At 42.6% G+C, this 24,243-nt stretch overlaps 1 protein-coding gene across 1 annotated transcript in view; it reads right to left on the minus strand.

Annotated features, from left to right (window-relative positions):
• PCNT (pericentrin) overlaps positions 1 to 24,243 on the minus strand; it is a 202,712-nt gene that overhangs the window by 172,136 nt on the left and 6,333 nt on the right. The window contains exons 2-5 of the mRNA XM_067548788.1: positions 17,978 to 18,193; positions 12,372 to 12,425; positions 9,890 to 10,045; positions 7,124 to 7,273 (exon numbers count right to left, since the gene is read on the minus strand). Coding sequence (XP_067404889.1) covers positions 7,124 to 7,273; positions 9,890 to 10,045; positions 12,372 to 12,425; positions 17,978 to 18,193 — 576 coding nt within the window. The remainder of the gene's footprint in view (positions 1 to 7,123; positions 7,274 to 9,889; positions 10,046 to 12,371; positions 12,426 to 17,977; positions 18,194 to 24,243) is intronic.

Genomic DNA, 24,243 nt, shown 5'->3' on the forward strand with positions numbered 1-24,243 from the left:
TATTTTTGTTCTCTCGGAGAATGATATGCATACACTGCATTTAGCAAGGACTCCTCTAAACACAGGAGAAGTGACTATCATTAAGAGGAAAGCTCCCCCATAAGACCCACAAAATTTAAATCCAGGGGATTTGGAAGCATTACAGAAAAAAGATGGTTACTCATCTTGTAACTGTTGTTCTTTGAGATGTGTTGCTCATGTCCATTACATAGTAGGTGTGTGCATGCCCCTGTGCATGGTTACCGGAATTTTTTTCTCCTTAGCAGTATCCAAAGGGCAGTCTTCGAAATCCCTTGGAGTACTGCGCACATGCCATGGTACATAAGGCGCCACCGGCCCTATGCCCCTTCAGTTCCTTCTTGCCATCAACTCTGACAGCAGGGATGGGGGCAGATCATGGAATGGACATGAGCAACACATCTCAGAGAACAACAGTTACAAGAAGTGAGTAACCGTCTTTTCTTCTTTGAGTGCTTGCTCATGTCGATTCCATTGTAGGTGAGTCACAAGAAGTACCTTGGAGGCGAGTTCGGAGTCCACAGATGAGCTGTATGCAGCACTGCTCTGCTGAAGCTGGCATCATCCCTCGCCTGCTGAATAATGGCGCAGTGAGATGTAAAGTGTGCACTGACAACCGTGTATCGGCTTTGCATATGTCCTGAATAGGCACTTGCACCAGGAATGCCACAGAAGAGGTCTGCGCTCTAGTTGCGTGAACTGTGACCTTTCCCAGAAGGGAAACTTTCACCTGCTTGTAGCAGAACTTAATGCAGGAGGTTATTCACGAGAAGATCCGCTGGGAAGAGACAGGTAAGCCCTTCTTCCTGTTGGCCGCCGCCACGAACAGCTGCGTAGATTTATGGAACAGTTTCGTCTTCTCAATGTAAAAAGCCAGGGCTCTTTGTATGTCCAGCGTGTGCCACCTCCGTTCTTCCTCCGAAGCATGCAGCTTCAGGAAGAATACCGGCAGGAAGATGTCCTGACTGGCATGAATTGTGACACCACTTTGGGCAAAAAGGCTGGGTGAAGCCTCAGCTGGGCCTTGTCCTTATAAAAAACTATGTAAGGTGGCTCTGAGGTAAGTGCCCTAATTTCAGATAGCCAATCCTAGTTGCCATCACCTCGGCTTGGAGGGTATCTTCCACGACAGCAGCAAAAGAGGACAGGTAGTCAAAGGCTCAATGCCCCCCATGAACCTGGAGAGGCCTAAGTTCAGGTCCCAGGGGAGTAACGGATCCCTAACCTGGGGGGGGAGGGCGGGAAGTCTCTCTATACCATTCAGGAACCCAACCGCCATGGTGTGAGAGAAAACTGACCTCTCTTGAATCGGAGGATGGAAGGCTGAAATAGTGGCTATATGTACTTTCAACAAAGTAGTGGCTAGGCCCTGAAGTTTAAGGTGCAGCAGGTAGTCTAACACTGTCTGGACTGATGCATGGTGGGGCGTAACCACCTGGGCTGCGGCCCAGCATGCAACCCTTTTCTACTTGGCTAAATAAGATGCCCTGGTGGAAGGTTTCCTACTACCCATTTGTATTGCCTGCACCTGAGATGAGCAAGCCCGTTCCTCTAGGTTCAGCCACAAAGCCTCCACACCATCAGGTGCAGGGACTCCAGGTCTGGGTGCAGAAGTCACCCCCGATCCTGGGAAAGCAGGTTATGCCAACACAGCAGCTCCAAAGGAGGAACAACAGACAGTTCCAGGAGCGTTGTGAATCAGTGTTGGCCTGGGCCACGCGGATGCTGTAAGGATGACATTCACCTTGTCTCTTGATTTTTAATAGGACCCTGTGAATCAATGGACTGGAAGGAAAGGCATACAGAAGCCTCCCCAACCACGAAAGTAGGAAGGCATCTGACAGCGCTCCCTCATCGAGCCTGTGAATGGAGCAAAACTGACTGCACTTCTTGTTGAACTTGGAAGCGAAAAGATCCACTTGGGGAAACCCCCACCACCCAGAAAATCATATTGGCTCCTGATGGGTGGACAGACCACTCGTGGCAAGGTAAGAAGGACTGCTCAGTCAGTCCGCTGTGGCATTTTTTTTTGATACCAGGGAAGTGTGAAGCCACCAGGTGAATGTCTTGCCCTATCACTAGGTTCCACAAACTCACTGCCTCCTGACACAGGTCTGGGGAGCAGGTCCCACCCTGTCTGTTGACATAACATTGCGGTGGTGTTGTCCGGAAAGACCTGGACTACCTTGCCTCTCAGTAAGGGGAGGAACACCCCGCATGCCAAGCGGATCACCCGGAGCTCTTTGATATTTATGTGCAGCCCCTGGGTCCTCCCTCAACCAGGTCGCTTGGTGGTGGTGTGCCCCAAGCTGATATGTGCCCACCACCCCAAGTCCAAAGCATCCGAAACTAGAGTCACCGAGGGGCTAGATCTGCAAAGGGCATCCCTTCCATTACCGACCAGGGGTCCAACCACCAACTCAGAGAGGTTAGGATTTGTGGGGGCACCGTGACCACCCTGTCCAAAGGGTGCCCGCTCAAGGTGTACACAGAGGCCAGCCACAGCTGGAGCGACCCGAGTTTCAGACGTGCATTATGCAGCATATAGGTGCACTGCCATATGGCCCAGCAACTGCAGGCAAGTTTGTGCTGTAGTAAGGGCAGAGGCGTTGTAGGCCCATGATCAGGTTTCACATGGCTTCAAACTGAGCCTGTGGCAGAAACACCCTGGCCTTTATAAAGTCAAGAACGGCCCTAATGAATTCTATTCTCTGCACTGGTGTTAATGGGGATTTTTGTTCATTCAACAGCAGGCCTAGACGGTGACAGGCGGCCCGAACTAAGTCCAGATTGGAGAACATGGAGGCCACTGATCTTGCAGCCAAGTCCGCCACACCTGAAGCTGCCTGCAAGGCAGCCCAGGCCACCGTCTTGCCCTCCTCCAGGATGGTGGCAAAGTCTGGTGCCTGTTCCTGGGGCAGACACTCACTGAAATGCTCCATGGAGTCCCAGAGGTCATAATTATACCTCCCTAACAGTGCCTGTTAGTTTGCGATCCGTAATTGCAGGCTCGCCGTAGAATAATTTTTTCTCCCAAACAAATCCAATTTTTTATTGTCTTATTGGGTGGGGGTCACGCCGGTTTGTCCCTGTCTGTCCAGGGAAAGGATGCGTAAACAAGTATTCGAACCCCTTAGCGGGAACGTAGTACTTTTTCTCCACCTTTTTAGAGGTTGGTGGCAAGGAGGATGGCGTTTGCTACAAGGTTTTAACCACCTTGAGAACCCCTTCGTGGACTGGCAGGGCAACCTGTGCAAGCACCGCAGCCGCCAGCACATCAAAGAGGTTCTCCGATGTTTCCTGGATCTCCTCTGCTTCTAACCACAAGTTTGGGCAACCCTCTTGTGGATCTTCAAGTGGGCACGGAAGTCATTCAGGAGGCTGACGGCCCTGTTGTGACTGCCTCGTCAGGGAAGAAGGAAGACCTTGACCAAGTCAGTACCCAGTGCGGGGGGTGGTGGTATCTCCCCTGGCTGCTGGGAAACTGCCATAGATGTCCCCTCCAGCGAGTCTGACTCCGCATCTGAGGCAAAGCTGTGACTCTCGACAGGGTGCTGGGGCTGTGGACTGTTTCCCCAATGATTGAAGGGAACAAGGCCCTGTCGCCACAGGGAACTCCCAGGGATTCCAAAAGGGCCATTGAGTCAGCCCCTCTCCCTGAAGCCATCCTGGATCAGCCGGACAGGGACCTTGTTCTTGACCCTCAGGTCAATGGGGCTGGCTAGGGTGGGGTACTGAGGATTTATCCTCCCGAGAAACCAGACTCACTCTCTAGTGACCAACGATGGCCTGAGCCTGACCCCTTTCCTGCTGAGCAGTGCCAAGGAGAGCAGAAGCAGTATCTGGCCTCCCAAGACCTCTGGTGCTCAGATGACCACTGTGTCGGTGACGGGGAGCATAATACCGGCAACTGGTGCTAACAATCTCTAAACTGGTGCTGTGCCAGAGAAGGCCTCCAGTGGAAGGAAGAGTGGGAACGTCACTGCACCACAGGTGAGTGCCTCGATGTCGGAGATCAACAATGGCACCAATCATCCTTGGGTGAGCGTCCAGATGCCGGCGACCTGGTTCTGCGCCGTGAACACACAGACAAACTCATCTGTGCCAGGAAAAGCGATCAGTGCCAACTCCCCGATAGTGAGCATCTGCTGGACCTTGATCTCGATTGGTGCTGCTCTGCCGGATCCAAGGCCTTTGTTGCCAGCAACTGAAATCAGTGACGAGTCAATGCCGCTGAATGCCTCCGCTGTCGGCACTCCGCCACCAGCAATCTTCCCGGTGACAAGGAACACACCCTTCGAGATCAGTGCCTGGAGGGAGGAGACTTTTTCCTTGGCGACCTGGCTCGTGAAGAGGCACGCCAGGGCTCTGGAGAGCGGTGCAGCCATCAGGGGGGTCCCAATGGGGGCTTCCCTTTTGACGCCAGTGCCTTCCCTCATCTGCTCCATCTGGGACAAAGACGTCAGAGGCAAGGGCAGTGCCATTAAGTCTGTCGCTGCTTGAAATTCTTCCGGCATTGACGGCACCATGATCTGTGGAGGCCCTCTTCCACTCCCCAGAGTCAGAGGAGGCTCCCTCCGAGAACTTAGGGCTGTAGGCAGCGAGCCTTGCTCTTGCAGAATCTGCTCAGCCTGTTGGACCTGTGATGGCCCCGTGCTCGACCCCGCCTCCTTGGTCTTCCAAGGCACAGGGGAGCAACCCCTCTTCAAGCATTGTTTCTTCTGCTTCCATTTCAACGGCAAAGCAGAAGATTGGTGCCGTGCAAGTTCCGGTGCCAGAAAGGCACTCTTCACCGACGTGATGCTAGACACCGAGAGGGAGCGGGATGACTCAGAGGTTGGTCTTAAGGCAGCCTCAATGAGTAAGGCCTTCAGACTGATCTCCCGCTCCTTCTGAGTCTTCGGTCTGAACGCCTTACAGATACAACACTTGTCCTTCCTGTGCAACTCCCCAGGCACTTCAGGCAACTGTTGTGGGGGTCACTAAGCGGGAAGGGCTTGCCACAAGACTTAGAGGGCTTGAAGCCAGGAGATCAGGGCATGGTCCGCTGCCAGGCGGAGGTGCCTACGGGGACTAAACCTTAACTACTAAACTATTTACAACTGTTCACTACAAATACACTAACTACTTCTAATTAAAAACTACATAACAACACTTAAAACTAAATGCTAAGAGGCACTTGCGGGAGCAAGCAACGAATGCAGTTCCAGTAATGGTCAGTGGTGGAAAGAAAGAACTGAGGGGGCGTAGGGCCAGTGGCACCTTATGTACCAAGGCATGTGCGTGGGACTCCAGGGGGCACTTAAGCTGACCCTATGGATACTGCTAAGGGGGAAAAAATTCTGGTAACTGTGCATGGGAGTGCGCACGCACCCACAATGGAATTGACATGAGTAAGCACTCGAAGAACTAAATTTCTTCACTAAAAATAGAGGGGTTGGGGTGGACGGAAGGGGCACACAAGCAAATCCTTAAAATTAACCCATACTCAATTAAAAAAAAAAAAAAAAAAGGTTTTTAGTACAAGTAGAGAACTACACATAATTCTCAAAAGCTAAGCTAAGAAGTGCAGACACTGAAGCACTCTGTCTCGGGCCAAAGGCAGTGAGAAAGAACTGGAGTGGTGGATGGTCCCCCACCATTCTTTATACCTTGCACTCCTGGCAAGAAAACTGGATTGTTTGCTTTGGCCCAGCCCGCGAGCCTTATAGGACCTGCACAGGTGATACATAGGCATTCAGATACTATGGTGACAGAACCATATGAGGCCAGGAATTATTGATTAAAATGTAAGAGGAGGATTTAATATATACCCTGGGTGATGAACTGGTAATTTTGTAATATTTTTCTGAGGCCTGTCTGCATCTCAGTTTCTCCTACACTTTGCATTGCTACCTAGAGCAGGGAAAAGGATTAAGCTTGCTCTCAGGGCAGGCTTAGACATAAGTGTGAGTGTATGACTCCTCACCACCCCCCCCCCCCTGGTCTGGATGGAATGAATAGAGTCATTAAGGGATTGGCTGAAACTGTCCCATATCAACAAGGAGTCCAGAGAAACAATATAAGCTCCAATGACTCATGGATCAACATTCTCAGCAGGGAAGCTCAGCAGAGACCTCAGCGGGTGGAGGGAAAGACAACTGAGATCTGTAAGATGAGGGATAAGTGTGGGCTCTGAAAGAAACTTGGGCTCTCTAGCCTGGGCTCTTACTAAGGAAACCAGAGAAACACAGAGCCTGAAAATGAATTGCTCTGTGCTCACCAGCACAGACTCTGCTTTAACTTTTATTCCTCTGTACTAACCTAAGGAATTCCAATGCTGTGTTCCAGTTGACTAATAAACCCTACTGTTTTGAAAATGCTGCTTGAGTGTCACTGCAGATCCTGGGTGAAGTGCATTAGTCCATGAAGAGTGTACAAGTCTCCATTAGGAGTCTGTCTCAGCTAGACTCGCTGAGCAGAGCTCATAGTGTGAAGCAGGAATCCTAAAGCTCAGAGGTTCAGTCTAAGGAGGCAGCAGTGACACTGTGTGGTCTACCTGAAGCAAGAGTGAGACGCATAAGCGATCTGGCACACTGAAGGGATTCCTTCAAGAGACCGTTTAAAAACTAGGGCATAGCACCAATCTGGTCAATCGGTGACACCCTGTCATGTGGTTTTATAGTACTTTTCATTTATAGAGCTCAAACTGCTTTCTTCAAGAAGTTGGATAAAAGTTCCCCCTATTTTAACAAGGGAAAAACTGAGGCACAAAAATGTGAAGTGACTTTCTGAAGGTTTCACCACAAGTCAATGGCAGAGCACCCTGAAAGCCATGAAAGCACCCTGAGCTTCTGCCTCTCAATCCAGCTCTCCAGTAGGTGGAGCATGCTTCATCTGCAGTGCAGTCAACTGAACTACAATAACATCAAGTCATTAATTCCGGTTTTGTTTAGTAAGCCTGAAAACAACATTTATACCAAATGTTAAAGAGAAGAAAGGGGAAGAGGAGATTCATATATGTAGTTAAGAGTTATTTGCTGAGGTCAAGATTTACTAAGGTTTTTTTCCAGTTTATGTTCTGATCCTCATTTTCTGGAAACTATTTTAAAAAGCCAGCACACACCTCATGTAACTGAAGTTGTAAACCATTGATCTGATCAGTGAGGATTGAGGCCTCTTCCTGAATGTCATCCCGATTTTGCCTTGCCAGCTGAAGGTTAGTTGTCAACTGAGCTATTATCTCATTCCGTTCCTGGACAGCCGTCTCCAGCTCCTACATGAAACATTAATGCAGCTTTAACACCAGAAATTTTTCAGCACTTTAGACACATTAACCTTCATTAAAAACAAAGGAACTAGCACTTTGCATTGTACTGAAGGCATCAGTAAACAGAAGCAGTCACATTTCTGTGAAAAGTGTGGGGAAAAAATTTCTCTTGCACTGATTTCAAAGGGTAAAGGAAGCCAATTTAGAGCATTATTTTTAGCAAGTGCCAACATTTTAATAGGTAAGGGGGAAAACAAAGCCTCAAATTTCTACAGTAAAAAACTGAATTCTCAGTGCCTCCATTAAATAAAAGATAAGCTGTACTGATCCAGGGTGAATGGAGCCGAGATGTTCACCTCTTCTCATTCAAGTGAGAAAAAACAAATAATTTGGGACATGTTAATCCTATTTCATATTACTCTCATTAGCTTCTTTTAAGTATTTTTCAGTGACAGGAAACTTTTTGGTTTCCTACTCCTGGAAGGAAAAAGTCAGTCTGCAGTTAAGGAGGAAGCAGTTTAGACACTCTTCAAGCATGTGGGGTGCAGTTCATCTTCATGTGGAAATCCTAGAAACCAGGAGCCTATAAAGTGAACAAACACAACCCCCGTATACACAAATATTTACCCCAACTACCACCAGCCCTGCAAAAGATAGAGTACAATACATGTTGGAACTCACTTTAAACAAGCATAGGAGAATGATCTCCATTTGGGGCCGGGGGAGGGGGAGGAAGAGGAGAGGGAGAAGGACAACAAAGGAAGAGATGTTCCATCTTATTTGAGCCTTTATCCAGAAACATAGTTGCTTCCAGGAAGATGATTCAGGGCCACCCAATTCCAGAGAAATGTTGAAAATTCAATAAATGTTTGAAATTTGTATTTTTAAAAACTTATCTATACAACATTTGATAGACACTGGAGTTTTCATTAAACTTGGTTTTGAAATCTGTACAAGAGAAATTAAGTAATGTTACATTTGATTCTTGATTGTAAACACCATATAGAACATTTAAATCACCATGTAAGAAAGTGAACCCCTTTTCTCCACAATGCACCCCAACCTTCTAAACTCAAGTTAACTGACCTCATTAAATTTAACTTACAATGACTGTAGCTTCATTCCTTTGTAGCTCCTAAAGCATTGCTACCGCAGAGTGCCAGTCTTCAATTCGGAAAAGCTCTTACACTTAGGAGCTCTCCATGATTGAAGCTGTGTGTTGAGCTTAAATTATTTAAACCCCTAATTTTAAAAAGGTTTCAAGGAAGCAAAACTATGTTTTAAACACACCCAATCCAAAAGAACAGAGGATTTCTTTCAACATCAGATGTGTTAACTATTGATATTTAAAAGAAGAGAGTATATTCTGGAAGTTTAGTTGACTTCCTTTAATTTGGTGCAGTTTTAGATGAGCGTTTTTTCAGAGGGGAACCTCAAGATTGTATCCTCTTGCCAATTTGGATACTCAGTAAGCCTCAATTTTATGAAGATCTCAGGACACCTGAAAGCTTAAAAATGAAGCCTTTGCAAAACTGATTTAGTTTTGATACAAGGAGGGTCTCTCTCTTATAATCTGGCAACACTTCAAGCTTGCCATGCCAATAAAAAACTCAACAAATTTCTGTTATTATTTGTATTTCAGTAACACCTACGAGCTTCAATCCCGGACCAGGAACCTAATTTTGAATAGATTTAATTTTCAGATAACAAGAAGTTTACACAGATTATTAGTTTTACTAATAGTTATCTCGATCATCAATGATATTTCATAGCATAGCAAATCTGCTGCTGCTCTATAATAATTTATGAATATTATATCTTCTCTATATCTGATTGTTATAAGGATATTTACTGTATGCCTATACTGAGCTAATTCAATAGCAGAATTGTCAGCAAAAGCACCCAGGAAGGGTTGATCCTGATATAGGCTTCCTGTTAACTCCTCATTGACAATGCAGGAGTCATTCACTTTGATGCTCTGGCTCCTGACCCCTCTGAGGAACTCAAAATGGTTTGGGGCAGCCATTCCAAACATACGAGCTGAGACAACAAAGAAATCTGACTGGCTTTGAAGACGATCCTTCAAAAGACAGTCAAGAGAAAAAGAGAACCCAGATTCCACATTTTGGGGTGTCTGGGGTAACATAGACCTAGCTAGGACTCTGTGCAAGATAGACATGCATCTAGACCTTTCATTGTTTTAAAAATCATCTTCTTCTCTTATGCTATCCTTTTTCCTACTGCTAAAATTAAATGATACTTTATTTTAAGAAGGCCACATGGGGTCACTGTGTTCACCACTAGTCACAAGCTCCCAAAGGGAAGAACAGCTGGTATCAAATCCAGATAGACCAGCTGGGCAAGCATGGCTGATAGACTCGGTCATTGGCTACAGTGTCTTGTGTAAGGGTGAAAGAATCTCAAGATTCCACCCCAGAACAGGTAAAGTCATGAGACCTAACACGTGTGAAGGTGCACTCAAAGACAACAGAGAAGGGGTCAGAGGTGCAGTTAGCCCTGTAATCGTGACACATGCTACTTTGCTATGGCATTTAATGAAGTTACACTGTTGCCCATAACTCTGCTGGAAACATGCAAGTTATCTGATTTTATTAACAGTACCTGAAGATGCTTAGCCCCATTATGCTGGACAAGTTGTTCCTGTAGGTTATCCACCTCTGTTGTGAGTCTTTCGGTTGCTTCCTGTTTGTCCAGAAGTCTCTTTTCTAGCTCCGCAATTCTAGTCTGACACATCTGGACATCAAGCTGACCGTATTCCTTAACAGAATACATAACATCTTTCTTCATAAAAGAAAAGGAATGGTATTTACTCTAATAATGTGACCCTGTTACTTTACATTTATGGCAAAATTATATTCTTAACTGGCACAATCTCTCTACACATCCCTCTTTATAAGCAAATAGTACCTTACACTTCTACCTTCAGACCTCTTATTTCATATAATACACTGAAATTTTAAATAGTATAATCTTTATTTTGAAAATTTACAAATACGTATTTGAATGAGAAAACACTTTGGAATATGTAAATGTAATGGACTGAATTAACTCTTAAGAAAAGCAGTGTGAGCATATAGTTCCAATTGATGCTACAGTCACACACTACCATACCTTGAGGTTTAAATCTGATTTCCAGCAGCAAATTTTAAAAATGAATTGCAACTATATAACCAAATATCAAGTTATTACATTTCATTGTACTGAATTTCCCTCACTACCCTGCACAAGAAGGATTCGGGATTACTTTTTGTTAATTTAAAATAATATTAACAAGCAGAGATACAGTCAGCTGCAAACAAATAATTCATATTTAATTTACTGAAAAATAAATGCCTAATCTTCAATTATTGTTTGCAGTGCACCACAAAACCAGTGATATACCTGAGATACATCAACCTAAACTCCCTCAAATTTTCATCACAACTTCAACCAGCATCATCCATCCATCAAAATCTCTCTAGAACACCATCACACTAGCATCAACTTCCTGGACATGGTGATCAGCTTCGAACAATGAAACCCAACAGATAAAAAACCCACAGATCATCACCCTTATCTTCGCAGTTTTAGTAGCCATCTGAAAACACACCAGGAAATCTGTTATCTACATCCAGAGATTCAGATACCACAGAATATGCTCTGCAGAGAAAATCCAGGATACACATCTTTACACACTTGAAATCACCTTCACTAAACAAGGAAACTCCACCAGTGAAATAGATCACATCATGGAATGGGACACTCAAATACCATGAGTAACCTGCTTCAATAAAGAAAAAAGCCCTCCAACCACACACCTCTAGTTGTCACCTATCTGGGGTATCATTAAACAATTACAACCCAGACTCAATGGGGACCATATCCTGAAAGAAATCCACCTCTTCCAGTCTTCAAACAATGTCCTCATCATCACCAAGCTCATCACCAGAAGCAAGCTCACCACAGACCAGGACATATCAACTCAGCTGCCAGAATAACAGATGCAAAACCTGCAGATGTATCTCCACAACTACAACGATGAATCCCACCTCCCACAACACACCTGTCAAAATCCATGGGCCCTACACATGCCTATCACAAAAGGTGGTGTACTTCATCAAGTGCACTAAATACCCCAACAACTACGTGGGTAAAACCAGACGATCATTACACCCTTGAATGAACTTGCACAGAACAATGAAAAGACAAAAACATATCACACACAGGTGAATATTTTTCACAGAATGATCATTCCATACCTGACCTGTCAATCTTTGTCCTCAAAGGAAACCTGCACACCTCCAAGAGACAAGCCTGGGAACTTAAATTCATAAGTCTGCCAGACACCAAAAATCATGAACTTAATAAAGACACTGGATTTATGGCTCATTACAACAATCTGTAACCTACTAACCCTCCTTTGTCCTACTACTGTAGAGGCGTTAAATGCCCGTTTTCACCTAGTATGGTCTCTTGCAACATGTTAATGCCTGATCTGTTCTACCCTTGTATATAGCTGTGACGCCCCGAGTACCTTTCCCAGACCTGAAGAGCTCTGTGCAAGCTCAAAAGCTTATCTCTTTCGCCAACAGAAGTTGGTCCAATAAAAGATACTACCTCACAAACCTCTCTAATTTTCAATTAGCCATTCAAAAATAGTTTCTGGTCATCTGCAAGTTGTTCATTGTAGAGTAGAGTTCTGCAATACCAAAGCTCTCAGGGAGCCTTTAGAATAATGAAGCTGGTTAATTGGAATTCTCAGGTAAAAGATGGGTTTCCTGTATATTGCTTCATTTTGAAGAGTATTATTTATAATCTTAAATTGGTTATTTTTAAATTAAGAGTTCTTTATCTACTAAAAACATTTATCCAATTTCCTATGAGCAAGCTCTGTAAATTCCAAAGAATTATTGGTTCCAACTGTCAACTTCATTTGTTAATCATACAATGCTAACAAAAACAAAAGCATGATTGAATTATTTTAATTGTGTCCTAACAAATGTTTAATGTGCATTTTTTGGCACTTTAAATAATTTGTTAGGCATTATGCTCCTCTCTCATGAGCTCACCAGAGCATACAAAGGAGTATTTGTTCAACACTTACTTCAAAAGCATGGTCATCTTCCACCAAGTCTGGGTTAGAAAGATCAGCATCAGCCTAACAAGAAAATTAAAATAGATACCATACAGTAACTTGTGTATGTTTTTTAAATATATAAAGAAGTTTTTGAAGAGCCGTCATGAATTTGCTCACTAAAATGAAAGCCAAAGAGATAGACAAATTGGCAGGTCCTCAAAACTATAGAACCTAATAAATCTTCCACTGCAAAGCAGCCAGTTAGAGAATGGTTACGTTTATATACCACAGTAAACGTTAACAGGTTCAGATGCAAACACATATGATGAAACAATGTGGTGGTTTTAAATCCAATTGCAAATTCCAGCTCAAAAATATAATGTTAAGACTGATAATTGAGACAAGGCTTTACGTTCTCCCATCATGCCTTACAAACATGTAAGCTTACCAATAACTTTAACTTACCAAGAAAGAATAGTCAGTAAAGTGAGGCTTTGAGATAAAGCAGAGAATTTAAACACACCAAAAGCCCTAGGACATATTTAAGAAAATATAAGCTTTTTCTGATACACCCATTTAACAAAACCTAGTACCCTATAAAACATACATCTCTCACAGCATATTCACAATTAAGATCACAAGGGCTACCGTGACACTGTTTAATAAAGAAAGACCAGGGTCATTTCTGTGCGTTTGTGACCCTATATCTAGGCACTTTCCAATTCCCACCACCTCCCTAGAGCAACCATGGAATTTCTGCCCTCTCCAGGTGCTCCAAATCCAATTCATTTGCCTTAAAAACCAGACATTTTTTATATAATCTGTATAGGAAGACAAAATATTTAATGAATGGATAAGTTTAAAAAAAAACATGCTTTCATGAACACTACAGAAAATATTGCTAGACTGGCACTAAATTTAAATTATAAGAACATTGGAGCGTGTTTCTCTCTGTCCAAACATCTTAGAACCCTTTCTACCAACTTCACAAAGCCTCAGCAATGTAACCAACGTAACCAAAGACCCCTGAAAATATTGGTCTTATCTTCACTACCAAAAACTAGTATCAAGTTTGTATTGTGACAGGGCCAGACCGCATGGCTATGAAAGAGTGCTGGAAGGCATGTATATTAGCCCCAGGTTCCATAAAGCCCTCTTCCCTGGGTAACCCAGCTGGGGCTAATTCAAGACAATTGGGCCAATTAGGCCACCTGGAGCCTATCAAAGAAGCTGCCCCAGCAGTTAAAAGCCTCCATTTCAGGCAGGCTAGGAGGGCTGAAAGGGAGTTAACAGCCAGAGGAGAGGAGAGGAGAGGAGGCGGAGCGGAGCAGGGCGGGGCGGAGCGGGGCGGAGCGGAGCTGCCCTGCCCTGCCCTGCCCTGCCCTGCCCTGCCCTGCCGCAGGGCTTGGGACTATCATCCACTGCCGCTACCATACCGAGACAGAGAGGCTCCAGCCGGGGAAGACACCACAACCCTTCACGCCAGTACGAGGGAGCAGGCTACAGGCCGGGGGGCCACGGACAGGCGACCCAGGGAAGGTAGTCGGTCTCAGGGACTAAGAAGGGTGAGACCACTCCTCACAGGGTCCCTGGGTCGGGGGCCCGAGGCAGAGGGCAGGACCGGGTCCCCCCCTCCTTCACTCCCCGCCACACCACTGGCATAGCCGCTGAAGCGCAGGATCCATAGGGCAGGACAGGCGCACCCCGCCACACTATCCATAATGCTATGATTGAATCCCATACAGGTAGTGTTTGCAAATAACTCAGGCCTTAACAATGTGGATGTACCATGCAATGCTGCCACTAGAAATACAGCCAGCATCAATAAACGATGAACAGAACAAGGTAACAGTTCAAAAGGAGATTCCACTAAAGCTGAAAGAACTAAATTCATCTCCCACAAATGAGGTACTTTTCTAATTGGGGGAAAACATGACATTTCAACCTTTTAGGAAACTAATAACTGTTTGATGGTGAAAAAATTGAAGAACCTGCAATTGCTGGGTGGCAAGCCAAACCTGTATTTCAATGGAGCTTAAAGACAAACTTGATTGTTTTAAAAATAAAAAATAATCCAGAGTAAGTGGAATAGAAGACCAAGTAGGAACACATCCTCTTCTCTTCACCCAAGATGAAACTCTCTTCCATTTTGCCATATATGTTTTTCTTGTAGAAGGTTTCCTACTCTGCAAAAATACTCTTTGCACTGCCAGTGAGCATTTCTTGTCCACTGGTGTTAACCAAAAATCTTTCATGCTGTCAAGTGCAAAGATGCTGGGTCCAGATAAGGCACTAGACTGGAGTTGTGGGATACTATGTCCTTTTGAATAAGAGTTATTAGTTGGTTCCTTGAAAAATTCTGTAGATCTGAAAACCAGAATTGGCGAGGCCATACTGAAGCTATAAGGATGACGACTCAAGCTCTGTCTTGTATCACTTTTCTTAATACTCTTAGAATTAGTGGAAAAGGGGTAAAGGCATACAGCAGCTGCCTTGTCCATGGAATCAGAAAAGAATCATTCAAAGATCCTCGACTCATCGACTCGACACTTTCTGTTGCCTCTGCTTGCAAAAACGTCTATTTGTGAGAAAACCCATTTTTGGAAAACCCAATAAAGGATCATTCTCTTCAGTGACCATTTGCAGGATGACACATGCTTTCTGCTTAAATAATCTGCTGGAACACTGACCTGTCCTGCAAGGTGAAGTGCTATGCTGATTATGTTATTCCCACAGTATTATGGCTTTTTCACAAAGATCATCTGATCTTGCTCCCGATTCTTGTTTTTTATATTATATATCACTGTAGAATTCACTGCCAACACTTGTACAAACGGACTCTTGAGTGATGGAAGAAGAGACTTGCATGCTAAGTGAATCGCTGTTAACATCAAGACATTTATATGATTCAAGGAGTCAACAACCAAATACCGTGTCTGAAACTGGTCTAGATTATCACTCCCTCCCTTTACGAATCCATGGGTAGTGAGAATCTTGGTGGGATTTGGACTTTGACACAGAATTCCCTGGCACACATCGCTCAGGTTCAGCCACCACTGAAGAAACATTAGAACTTGCTGAAATAACTTTACTCTCCCTCCCCACCCAGAATTGACCGAAACACCAATTTGCTCCAGGACTGAAGAGGCCTCATTCTAAACTTGATGAAGAGTGACACAGAAGCACAAGATACCATATGGCCTAACAGTCTTAGGAACTCTTATAGGATTCTGAGACTGAGCACTCAGATCAGTAAATAATTGGCAGATGCTTAGAACTCTCTCCTGAGGGCATAAAGCTCTTGCTGTTTTGGAATCTAGAACAACTCCAACGAATTCAACTACTGGGACAGAACCAGGTTTGCTGTCTTTACGCTGACAATTAGACCCAACTCTGAGAAAGACTTACCAAAGACAGGACTAACCAAACTGATTCTGTCACTTGATTCACTGAAATTCCCTAAATTAGCCAATCATTGAAATAAGGATACTCATGTGTGCCCTGACACCAAAGATGAGCAGCAACAACCAACAGGTAATTCGTGAAGATTCAAGGTGCTGTTGATACAGCAAATGGGAGAACTCTGAACTGCTTGCTTACTGCCACAAAATGAAGACATTTTCTGTATGCTTTAGGAATCTGTACATGAAAGTATCTTGTAAAATGAGCGTATTAATCCAGTTCATGTGATCCAGAGAGGGTATAATGGAAGAGTTATCATGCAAAAGTTGACGCAATGAACGTAAGCATTGAGTAGCCTGAGGTCCAGAATTGGTCTCCAAACCCCCTTCTGTTTTGGAATCAGGAAGTATGGAGAATAAAGCTCTCTTCCTAAGTAAATTAACTCTATCATACACCTTTGTGTCATAGTTTCTCTTTTGCTGCATGAGATCCTCATGAGATTGGTCCCTGAAAAGGTATGGAGAGGGAGAGGAATGGCCTGGAATTGAATGGTGTGACAATACTGGATGACCTGAAGGGCCCCACTGGTCTGCAGTTATTCTTGCCTAAGCCTCTCTTTCAAAAAAAAAAGAGAGGAGGGAACATAAACAGGAGAAGAAAGGATATAGGTCAATGTAGACTGGATCTGTTTCCTCCACCACAGCAGCAAAATTGTTTCTTTAGAGCATGACCAGGATGTGCTGAAATACTGGATGAATTTGACAATTTCCTCTTCTAGAATCTTTTCCAAAGCACTGACATCCACAGAGGTAACAGAGTATCACATAGTGGACTCCTAACAGTGTAGCCCAGGAAGAAAAGTTTATGATGTTTAGAGCTCTTTGCAATTACTGGGGAAGACTCCAGGCCTTCCGCTGATGAAGATGACGACAAGTCCTCTAACAGAGGGACTACTCAGGAGGTGCAACATGCTGTTTAGGAGCAAGACGCTCCCAAAAATTAGTAGCAGCGGGCCATAATTAGATTTTCATAACAGTAGCCTGGGCTCCTGTTGCACTGGAGATTTTTGCTAAACTAAAATAGGAAAAGCAAAGGAGATTCTGGTTCTGGTGTAATCATGATCTCCTCAGGGTTTGTAAAGAATGCTCCAGATAGTGCCCTGAGAACTGAGTGAGAATCTGAAGTCTGTAGCATTGATTTCTTGGGGTGCTAAATCCCCTGGTACCAAGCACTTTGATATATGGGGGGGTTTCTGATCTCTAGTACCAATTGTATGGCACCCAATGTAGAGTAAGAGCAGAAGCAGCTCTCTGGGCTGGTACCAACGCAACAGCCAGCATCACTGAATGTGGCCTCAGTGCCATCACAGAGTACTTTGGCACTTGCTTCGCAGGCTTCTTATGAGGAGACTTAGTTTAATAACAGACTCAGTTCAGTACCAAGAGGATGTCTTTCTCCCACAGGCAACAGGGGACTCTCTGGCTGCTTCACCAAGACCTTCTTCTGAGCTAGCAAGTTCCTGTCAGATTTGTGAGGCCTCTTTATACCTTGCTGGCTTTGTGGGATTTCTCTTACCTCCAGAGTACTTGAGGTATGGCTGAACCAGGAAGAGGCTGCTGTCCGTCCCCTCTCTTGAAATCTCTGAGTTAGAAACTGCTCTCATGACTCTAGATTTGTGTGTGTGTTTTGTGAATACCTTATAAATAGCACACTTAGAAATTACAGGACTCTCCCTGAAACAATATAAACACACATCATGTCCATCTTCCAGCAGAATCACTCTTCCACACAACAGACAAGCTGTGATGCCCAGTGAGCATGGATGACGCAAAATAGCTGAAGTCCAGTACCACTACTTACTACCTACAAAACTACTTTTTGTTTTAAGCCAATGGGCAATAAAACAAAAAAACCCTAATAAACCTAAGACTAATTATTACAAAACTATCTAACTAAGAAGGAGGGACATTAAGAGGTTTCAGCTCTTTGTCAGGGAGGACAGCAGTAACTGGCTGGTGATCGAGATCACTCTTTTTATGGTCTTGGGAGGGGGAAGTGCAAGAGCATGCAGGGTGCATGTTCAAGCCCTAGTTGATACTGCTAAAGAAAAGTGTTCCAAACTCCTGTGAAAAGGGCACAGGCACGCTATGCATGGGATTCACATACACAGGATCTCAAAGAAGAATCTGTTAGTTACAGACAGATTTAAATGAAACAGTTACCTTACTTACCTTACTCTCAAATCTTGTCTCTGATAAGTCTGTGTCATCAGTCTTACTGTCCATAGTTATACTAAGGTCTGTAAAAACAACAGAATCCTGGGCTGCTAACATGCACTCTTCCTTTGGAATGTCAGACGTGTGGTCAGACGAGCCCTTCCTCTTCGCCGCCTTTTTCTGCGACTGCGTGTTGTCGCTTTTTGTTTTTCTCTGTCTGAAGTGAGCAAGCTGTGCAGGAAAGATTGAAAGAGATAAAGGGAGAGATAAATGAGGAAAAGGTAACAGGACCACAAGATTAACATACTCATGGATAACAGAGACTCTCTTGATTTGACAAAACATGCACGTCTATAGAGAACCTGCTTTATCTTCCTACTTACTGCACATTCAGTTTCTACCTAGGCAGCAGCACAATAAGACAAAACACCACAATTAAAGTCTCATTTCAAGAAAAGAATCAAATTTTTGCTAATAGTTTCCTAACTGATATTTGTCATCTTATAATAACAATCCCAAATTACAGCCAAATAAGCTAGGAAGAGACTAAGTTTTGTGCATATACTAGAACCAATAAAAATGAGACAGCCTTGAAGTCTCTCTACGAGTCCTACAGAAAGAAAAATAACTTCTTAGAAAAATATCTTAAAATATCTTAGCCACCGCAAATGTAAAGACTAGAATTGACAAATGTGAGTCTTCTTGCCCTTCCCCTCCCAACAAGAGAATATATAGCAAAACTTCCCAGCCAGAAAGCAGACTGAGGTACATAAATAGAAATTTAATTAAGCCAAATCATTTTAATTTCTTCTGCTGAAGAATCAGATGCTCTACTTTATCAGACTAAAACAGCCCTTGGGATTTCCAAATATGTCACGCATTGAAATCTACAACTTGTCTCTTCTCAGTACTTTAAACATCTTACAGAGGATTAGAGTATTTTAAACTCTAGCACAGTATTTAAGCAGCAATTCCAACCAGCATCTCACTCAGAGAGTAAGACTAGACATTTTTCTAAAAGGGAAAACCCTTCACCAAGGTTACAGCCATAGGTTATAAACCACACAGGTAAAATACCTTTATTTTTTAGACAAAAGATCTTGTCAAAATCATAATAGGATGTAGAAATCTGAGTGCATGCAATCTATACAAAAATCAATACCTGTAATCATTTGTTTTTGCTGCAGTAAGATTATTAAAAGAAGAAAGACTTTTCATTTCACTTGTTTTGAGAAGTGTATTTACCTTTAGAATTTTCTGAAATAAACTAATTCCTTATTTTGCATATCTAGAGCAATTTGTGTAATGACAGATTAGCTAATCAGCAGCTGAGCAATCACATACCTGTTCTATACTAGACAATCTGTTTAAAGTGCTTAAGACTATGTCCCTTTGCTAAAGCAGAAATGCCGAACTCCTCCCCACTCTTAAGGGGTTTATGCAATCACTTGATATGTTAAGATTCGGCAGAATCCTTTTTTTTTTTTTTTAATTAAGTGAAATCTGGAAGTTTCTAGCCCCTATAGTTCTTAGTTCAAATGGGAAGATTAACAGATGCAGTATTGTCTTCCTGAATCAGCAGAATCACAGCCTTAAAAACTAGCTGTAACTGAGATGCAAACACCATTCTTCACAATTTGGCATTAACACTAGACCCTAATGATGCTGCATTGCATGCCAACAGTTACTGCACTGTTAATTAATTCAGCAGATAGAATGCGGAAGGGGGCAGAGGGAATCCCACAAAGTAAAAAAGAGTAATGGAACTAGGGTTTTCTCCAAGGAGAGGCAAAGGAAGAGGAGAGAGAAAAACAGAAGGATTAGAAAAGAAGAGAAACAAAAGGTAGTTCTAAAGGTGGGAAAACAATCCCATAAAGTGAGGTTGAATAAGACAATAGCATTGACAGTCATTACCATTTGAGGTCTGATTTCTGATCTGTGTGAAATGAACTGTTAGCTCCCCTATATTGATGGAATACCACAGTCACAAGGCTTAGTTGAAATCATTGTTAACTCTATACAGGGCTACCAAAAGGTCGGATTTTTTTTTTATTTAAATCAGATTTTTTTTTAAATTTTTTTTCAATCTTCAATAAAATACTAAATTTCTCTCTCATTTAAAAAAATAAGTTACAATTAAATCTCATCACAAACATGCTAAACCTACACTTACAGTCTCATAAAAATGAATTAATGACTTCAGTCTGTTCAGCCTAACTACCAGCTCTTGCTTCTTGAAAGTTCTGGGCTTTCAGTTTCTGTTTCTCAGCAAACTAAAGTCACATGTGCAAAGAAAGACACAATATGAACAGGACTGTTTTTGTTCTGTCCTTATGTGGTGGTGGAGCTGGGCTTAGCAAGGCAGAGGAGTTAGTTAAGACACTGTCTTAAGACAGAGACACAAAGGACAGAGGCAGAGTAGAAAGGAACAGTGGAGTGGACTGGAAAGAAAAAGGGAAGACATTATTCCGTACACACACAGCTTCCTATATTCCCCCCCACTTTTGCTACAGAAAAACTGTCAAGGCTTCCGGGTGTGAGACACCCTATCTGGGAATACTTTGAAGAAATTCTTTCCCTGGGCAAAAAAGGAAAACGTGTCAAGTATAAGCAGTGCAAGGAGACGACGCAGGGCCTAGTTGCAAGAATGAAACATAATGAAAACTGCTTATTGGGAGAAAATGATGTGGCTATGTCTGAAGAACAATATGGATCAACTGGTCAGTAACTTAAGTAATTCAAATACGCACCAGCAACCATACACCCTACAAAAAATCCAACCCAGGAACATATCCCTGCAACAAACCCCACTGTCAGCTCTGCCCACACATCAACTCTAGTGACAACATCACTGGTCCTAACCACATCAATCACACCATAAGGGGCTCGTTCACTTGTACATCCACTAATGTTATATATGCCATCATGTGCCAGCAATGCCCCTCTGTCATGTACATTGGCCAAACTGGACTATCACTACGCAAAAGGATAAATGGACACAAATCAGACATAAAAAATAACAACATCCATAAACCAGTGGGAGAACACTTTAATCTCCCAGGGCACATTGTCACTGACCTGAAAGTTACCGTACTTCTCCAAAAAAACTCCAAAAACAGACTTCAAAGAGAAACTGCTGAGTTAGAAATGATCTGCAAACTTGACACATTCAAACTGGGTTTAAACAGAGATTTGGAACGACTCTCTCATTACAAGAGATAAATTGCTTTGGTGACCCATTTTCACCTCCTACTCAATGACTGTCATTAGACCTCAAGTACCCGTCTTTCATCCACCTTCCCCATTGTTCTCTATGCACTTGTATATGTATGATGATGATCTTATGTTTCTCATTTCTACCTCTGCAACTGACGAAGTGAGCTGAGTCTCACGAAAGCTTATGCCTGCTAAAATTAAATCTCTTTGATTTAAAAAAAAAAAAGAGTTCTGTGGCACTTTAAAAACTTTCTTCAAGACTCTCTCTATGCCTTTTAGTATAAGTGTGATTTAACAAGTGAATTCCCAAGCTATTTGCTATGTTGGATGTTGCTAGAAAAAAAAGTTTAGCTTAGCTAATCCTTATGGCTTGTTGAATTAGTTAAGCAAGTTTAGAATCTATCACCCAAGTATACAGTACAGAAAGCTGCAGTAAGAGAAATATAGAGTTGCCAGTTGCCACTAGGTGTCATTTGCTTATTTTATATTATAATACATGCCCCTTATTTTGGAACATCGTGGCCATAGACCATAATGATGATGCCGTAGAGTCTATTCCCTATTTTACTTCAGCATAACTCAGCTTTCTCAAGGGAACCCCATATTATACTTCTTTTCTCAAAAAACGGAAGTGCCGGTGAGCTCTATGGGACTTACTCCAAAATTAAGTGCACTCCAAGTGAAGTCAGTCTTAGTTTTTTGGTAATTTGGAATAATCCTTGCTGAAAAAAATGTAAATGATTAACTGAATAACAGAGTGAGAAGAACTGAGAAAAACAACTATTCAAAATCATTTTTTAATTTTCTTTCAGGATTCCATTTAAGCATAAGAGACTTTGACTGTGACTGTCTATCTGCAACAACTTCAGAGTCATCCGCTGGTACGCAACTAAATGTATTTCAGACAACAAAGCATTAGTAGCAAGCAAAAGATTTCAATTATGCAGTAAAACTATCACCATAGATGGATTTGCAGTAAGGACCAGCAAATACCAACAAGACACCACAGAGGAAAAGATTGCTCATTTCATTTATGCCACAAATTCTCCTTTTCTCATTGTTAACAAACGCTTCATTGACATGGCTGAGTCCTTACAACCAGGCTATACTCCACCTGGTAGAGCAGACATTGGTGGAAGTTGCTAGACACAGTGTATGAGAAGGAACTTGAACAGCGCACAAGAAATACTGCAGGGAAACTTGCCAGTTTAAGCCTTGATGGGTGGAACAATGTACACGATAATCCAGTAACATGTGCCTGTTTGACAACAGAAGATGGGGTTGCAAATCTTTCAGAAACAATAGATGCATCAGGAAATGCCCACACAATAGAATATTTAAAAGAAGTGGCAGTGAAAGCTGTAATCAACTGTGAACAAAAATTCAACTCACTTGTGCAGTTTTATCACAGACAATGCTGCAAATGAAACAAAGATGAGAAGATACTTAGAAGAAGAAACGGAAGGATGCTCCTTAATAACATGGCTGCAGTGCCCATTAATGTATCTTTTAGCCAAAGACTTAAGTACGTCTTCTCCATGAATAAAAGAAAATGTTGTTGAAGTCGCAAAATATTTCCGTAACAACCATTTTGCTTCAGATACGCCTAACGTCTGAAGAAGATGATGTTGCCATGGCACAGGCATCTCAAAATCACTCCTCAGTTATGCCAGTCATAATAAATTTCAGGGCTAGAGCGGAAACATTTAAACAGTACATGTTTACTGAAGATGTTTTGAACGAAGTCACTCCCTTGAATTGGTCACTCCCCTGAAATCATTAGCCAGGCACCTTGAAATAGAGTTCCTTCAGTTGCTAAGCCAACTTTTCACAGCAGTAGCTTCCTCTGCAGGCACAGAGAGAATATTTTCATCATTTGATATTATTCACTCAAAGCTAAGAAATCGACTGGGAGTTGAAAAAGCAGGAAAAAGTCATATTTCTGTTTCAGCCTATGAATATAAAAATGACAGTGGGACTAGGGAAGATGAGAGCTAGTTGTAGAAGTTTTAAGGACAGCATACGTTTAGTGTTGTGATGACTTGTCTGTTAGAGTTAATAAAATTTGAAAATTAAGAAGAGTTTAAGGACAGCCGTCAGCCGGCAACTCAGGAGACTACTGAAATTAAAAATGTGAAACATTTATGTAACATTTAAGATTTAGTTTAATAAAATATAAGTGCTAATGTGTTTGTGTATGTGATTTAGTTCCTACTACTCCAAATGTACTGCTGCTGCATCTGCAGCTTGGCACAGCTAATGAACATTATGTACTATTTCCTAAAATAATTTTAAAAATTACACAAAGTATACCCTCCTAGATGTTTTAAAATGCTGTATTGAGTTGTAAATTAACATGTTTTAGTGATCAGATTTGCACCATTGTTTAAGAAATATGTGAAGAAGCATCTGTGGGAAACTTGATTTAAATCAATGATTTTCTCTTGGTGATTTAAATCATGATTTAAATCAATCTATCCTGGCAACAAGGACCCTTGATTCTATGGCACTCTGGTGAAAAGTTTCAAAGTTCAGTGGCAGTTTTAGATGTATTTTAATAGTGAGCTTTTATATCCACTGTGAAATGAATAATACAATCATAACAGTAGTTCCTGTATTTTATATTAAATTTGTTTGTTATGTTCTCCCCACATTTTCCAAATTGAAAATTAAAGATGACAAAATTTGGCAAAGTTAACCAATTAAGACAAATGGGGCAGTTCACACCTCTGAGCCATTACTTCAGGTGCTCTGCAGACTCAGACCAGGTTTACATTCAAATTTAAGTCGACCTAGCTATGTTGCTCAGGGGTCTGAAAAAGCCACATCCTTGAACAATGGAATTAAGCCAACCTAACTCCCATCATAGAAAACTCTAAATAGATGGAAGAATTCTTCCATCAACAAAGCTACTGCCTCTCGGGGAGGTGGAATTGCTACAGTGACAGGTGAATCCTCCCGATGCTGCAGGGTATGCTGAACAGCCACAGTAGCACTGCTGCAACAATCCTGCTGTAGCATTGTAAGGATAGAATAGTCCACAAAGACGGCCTGGTCTATGCTTA

This window comes from Emydura macquarii, unplaced genomic scaffold (assembly GCF_026122565.2).
Source record: "Emydura macquarii macquarii isolate MOO-44397 ecotype Brisbane River unplaced genomic scaffold, CSIRO-AGI_Emac_v2 contig_1253, whole genome shotgun sequence".
Classification (NCBI taxonomy): domain Eukaryota; kingdom Metazoa; phylum Chordata; order Testudines; family Chelidae; genus Emydura; species Emydura macquarii.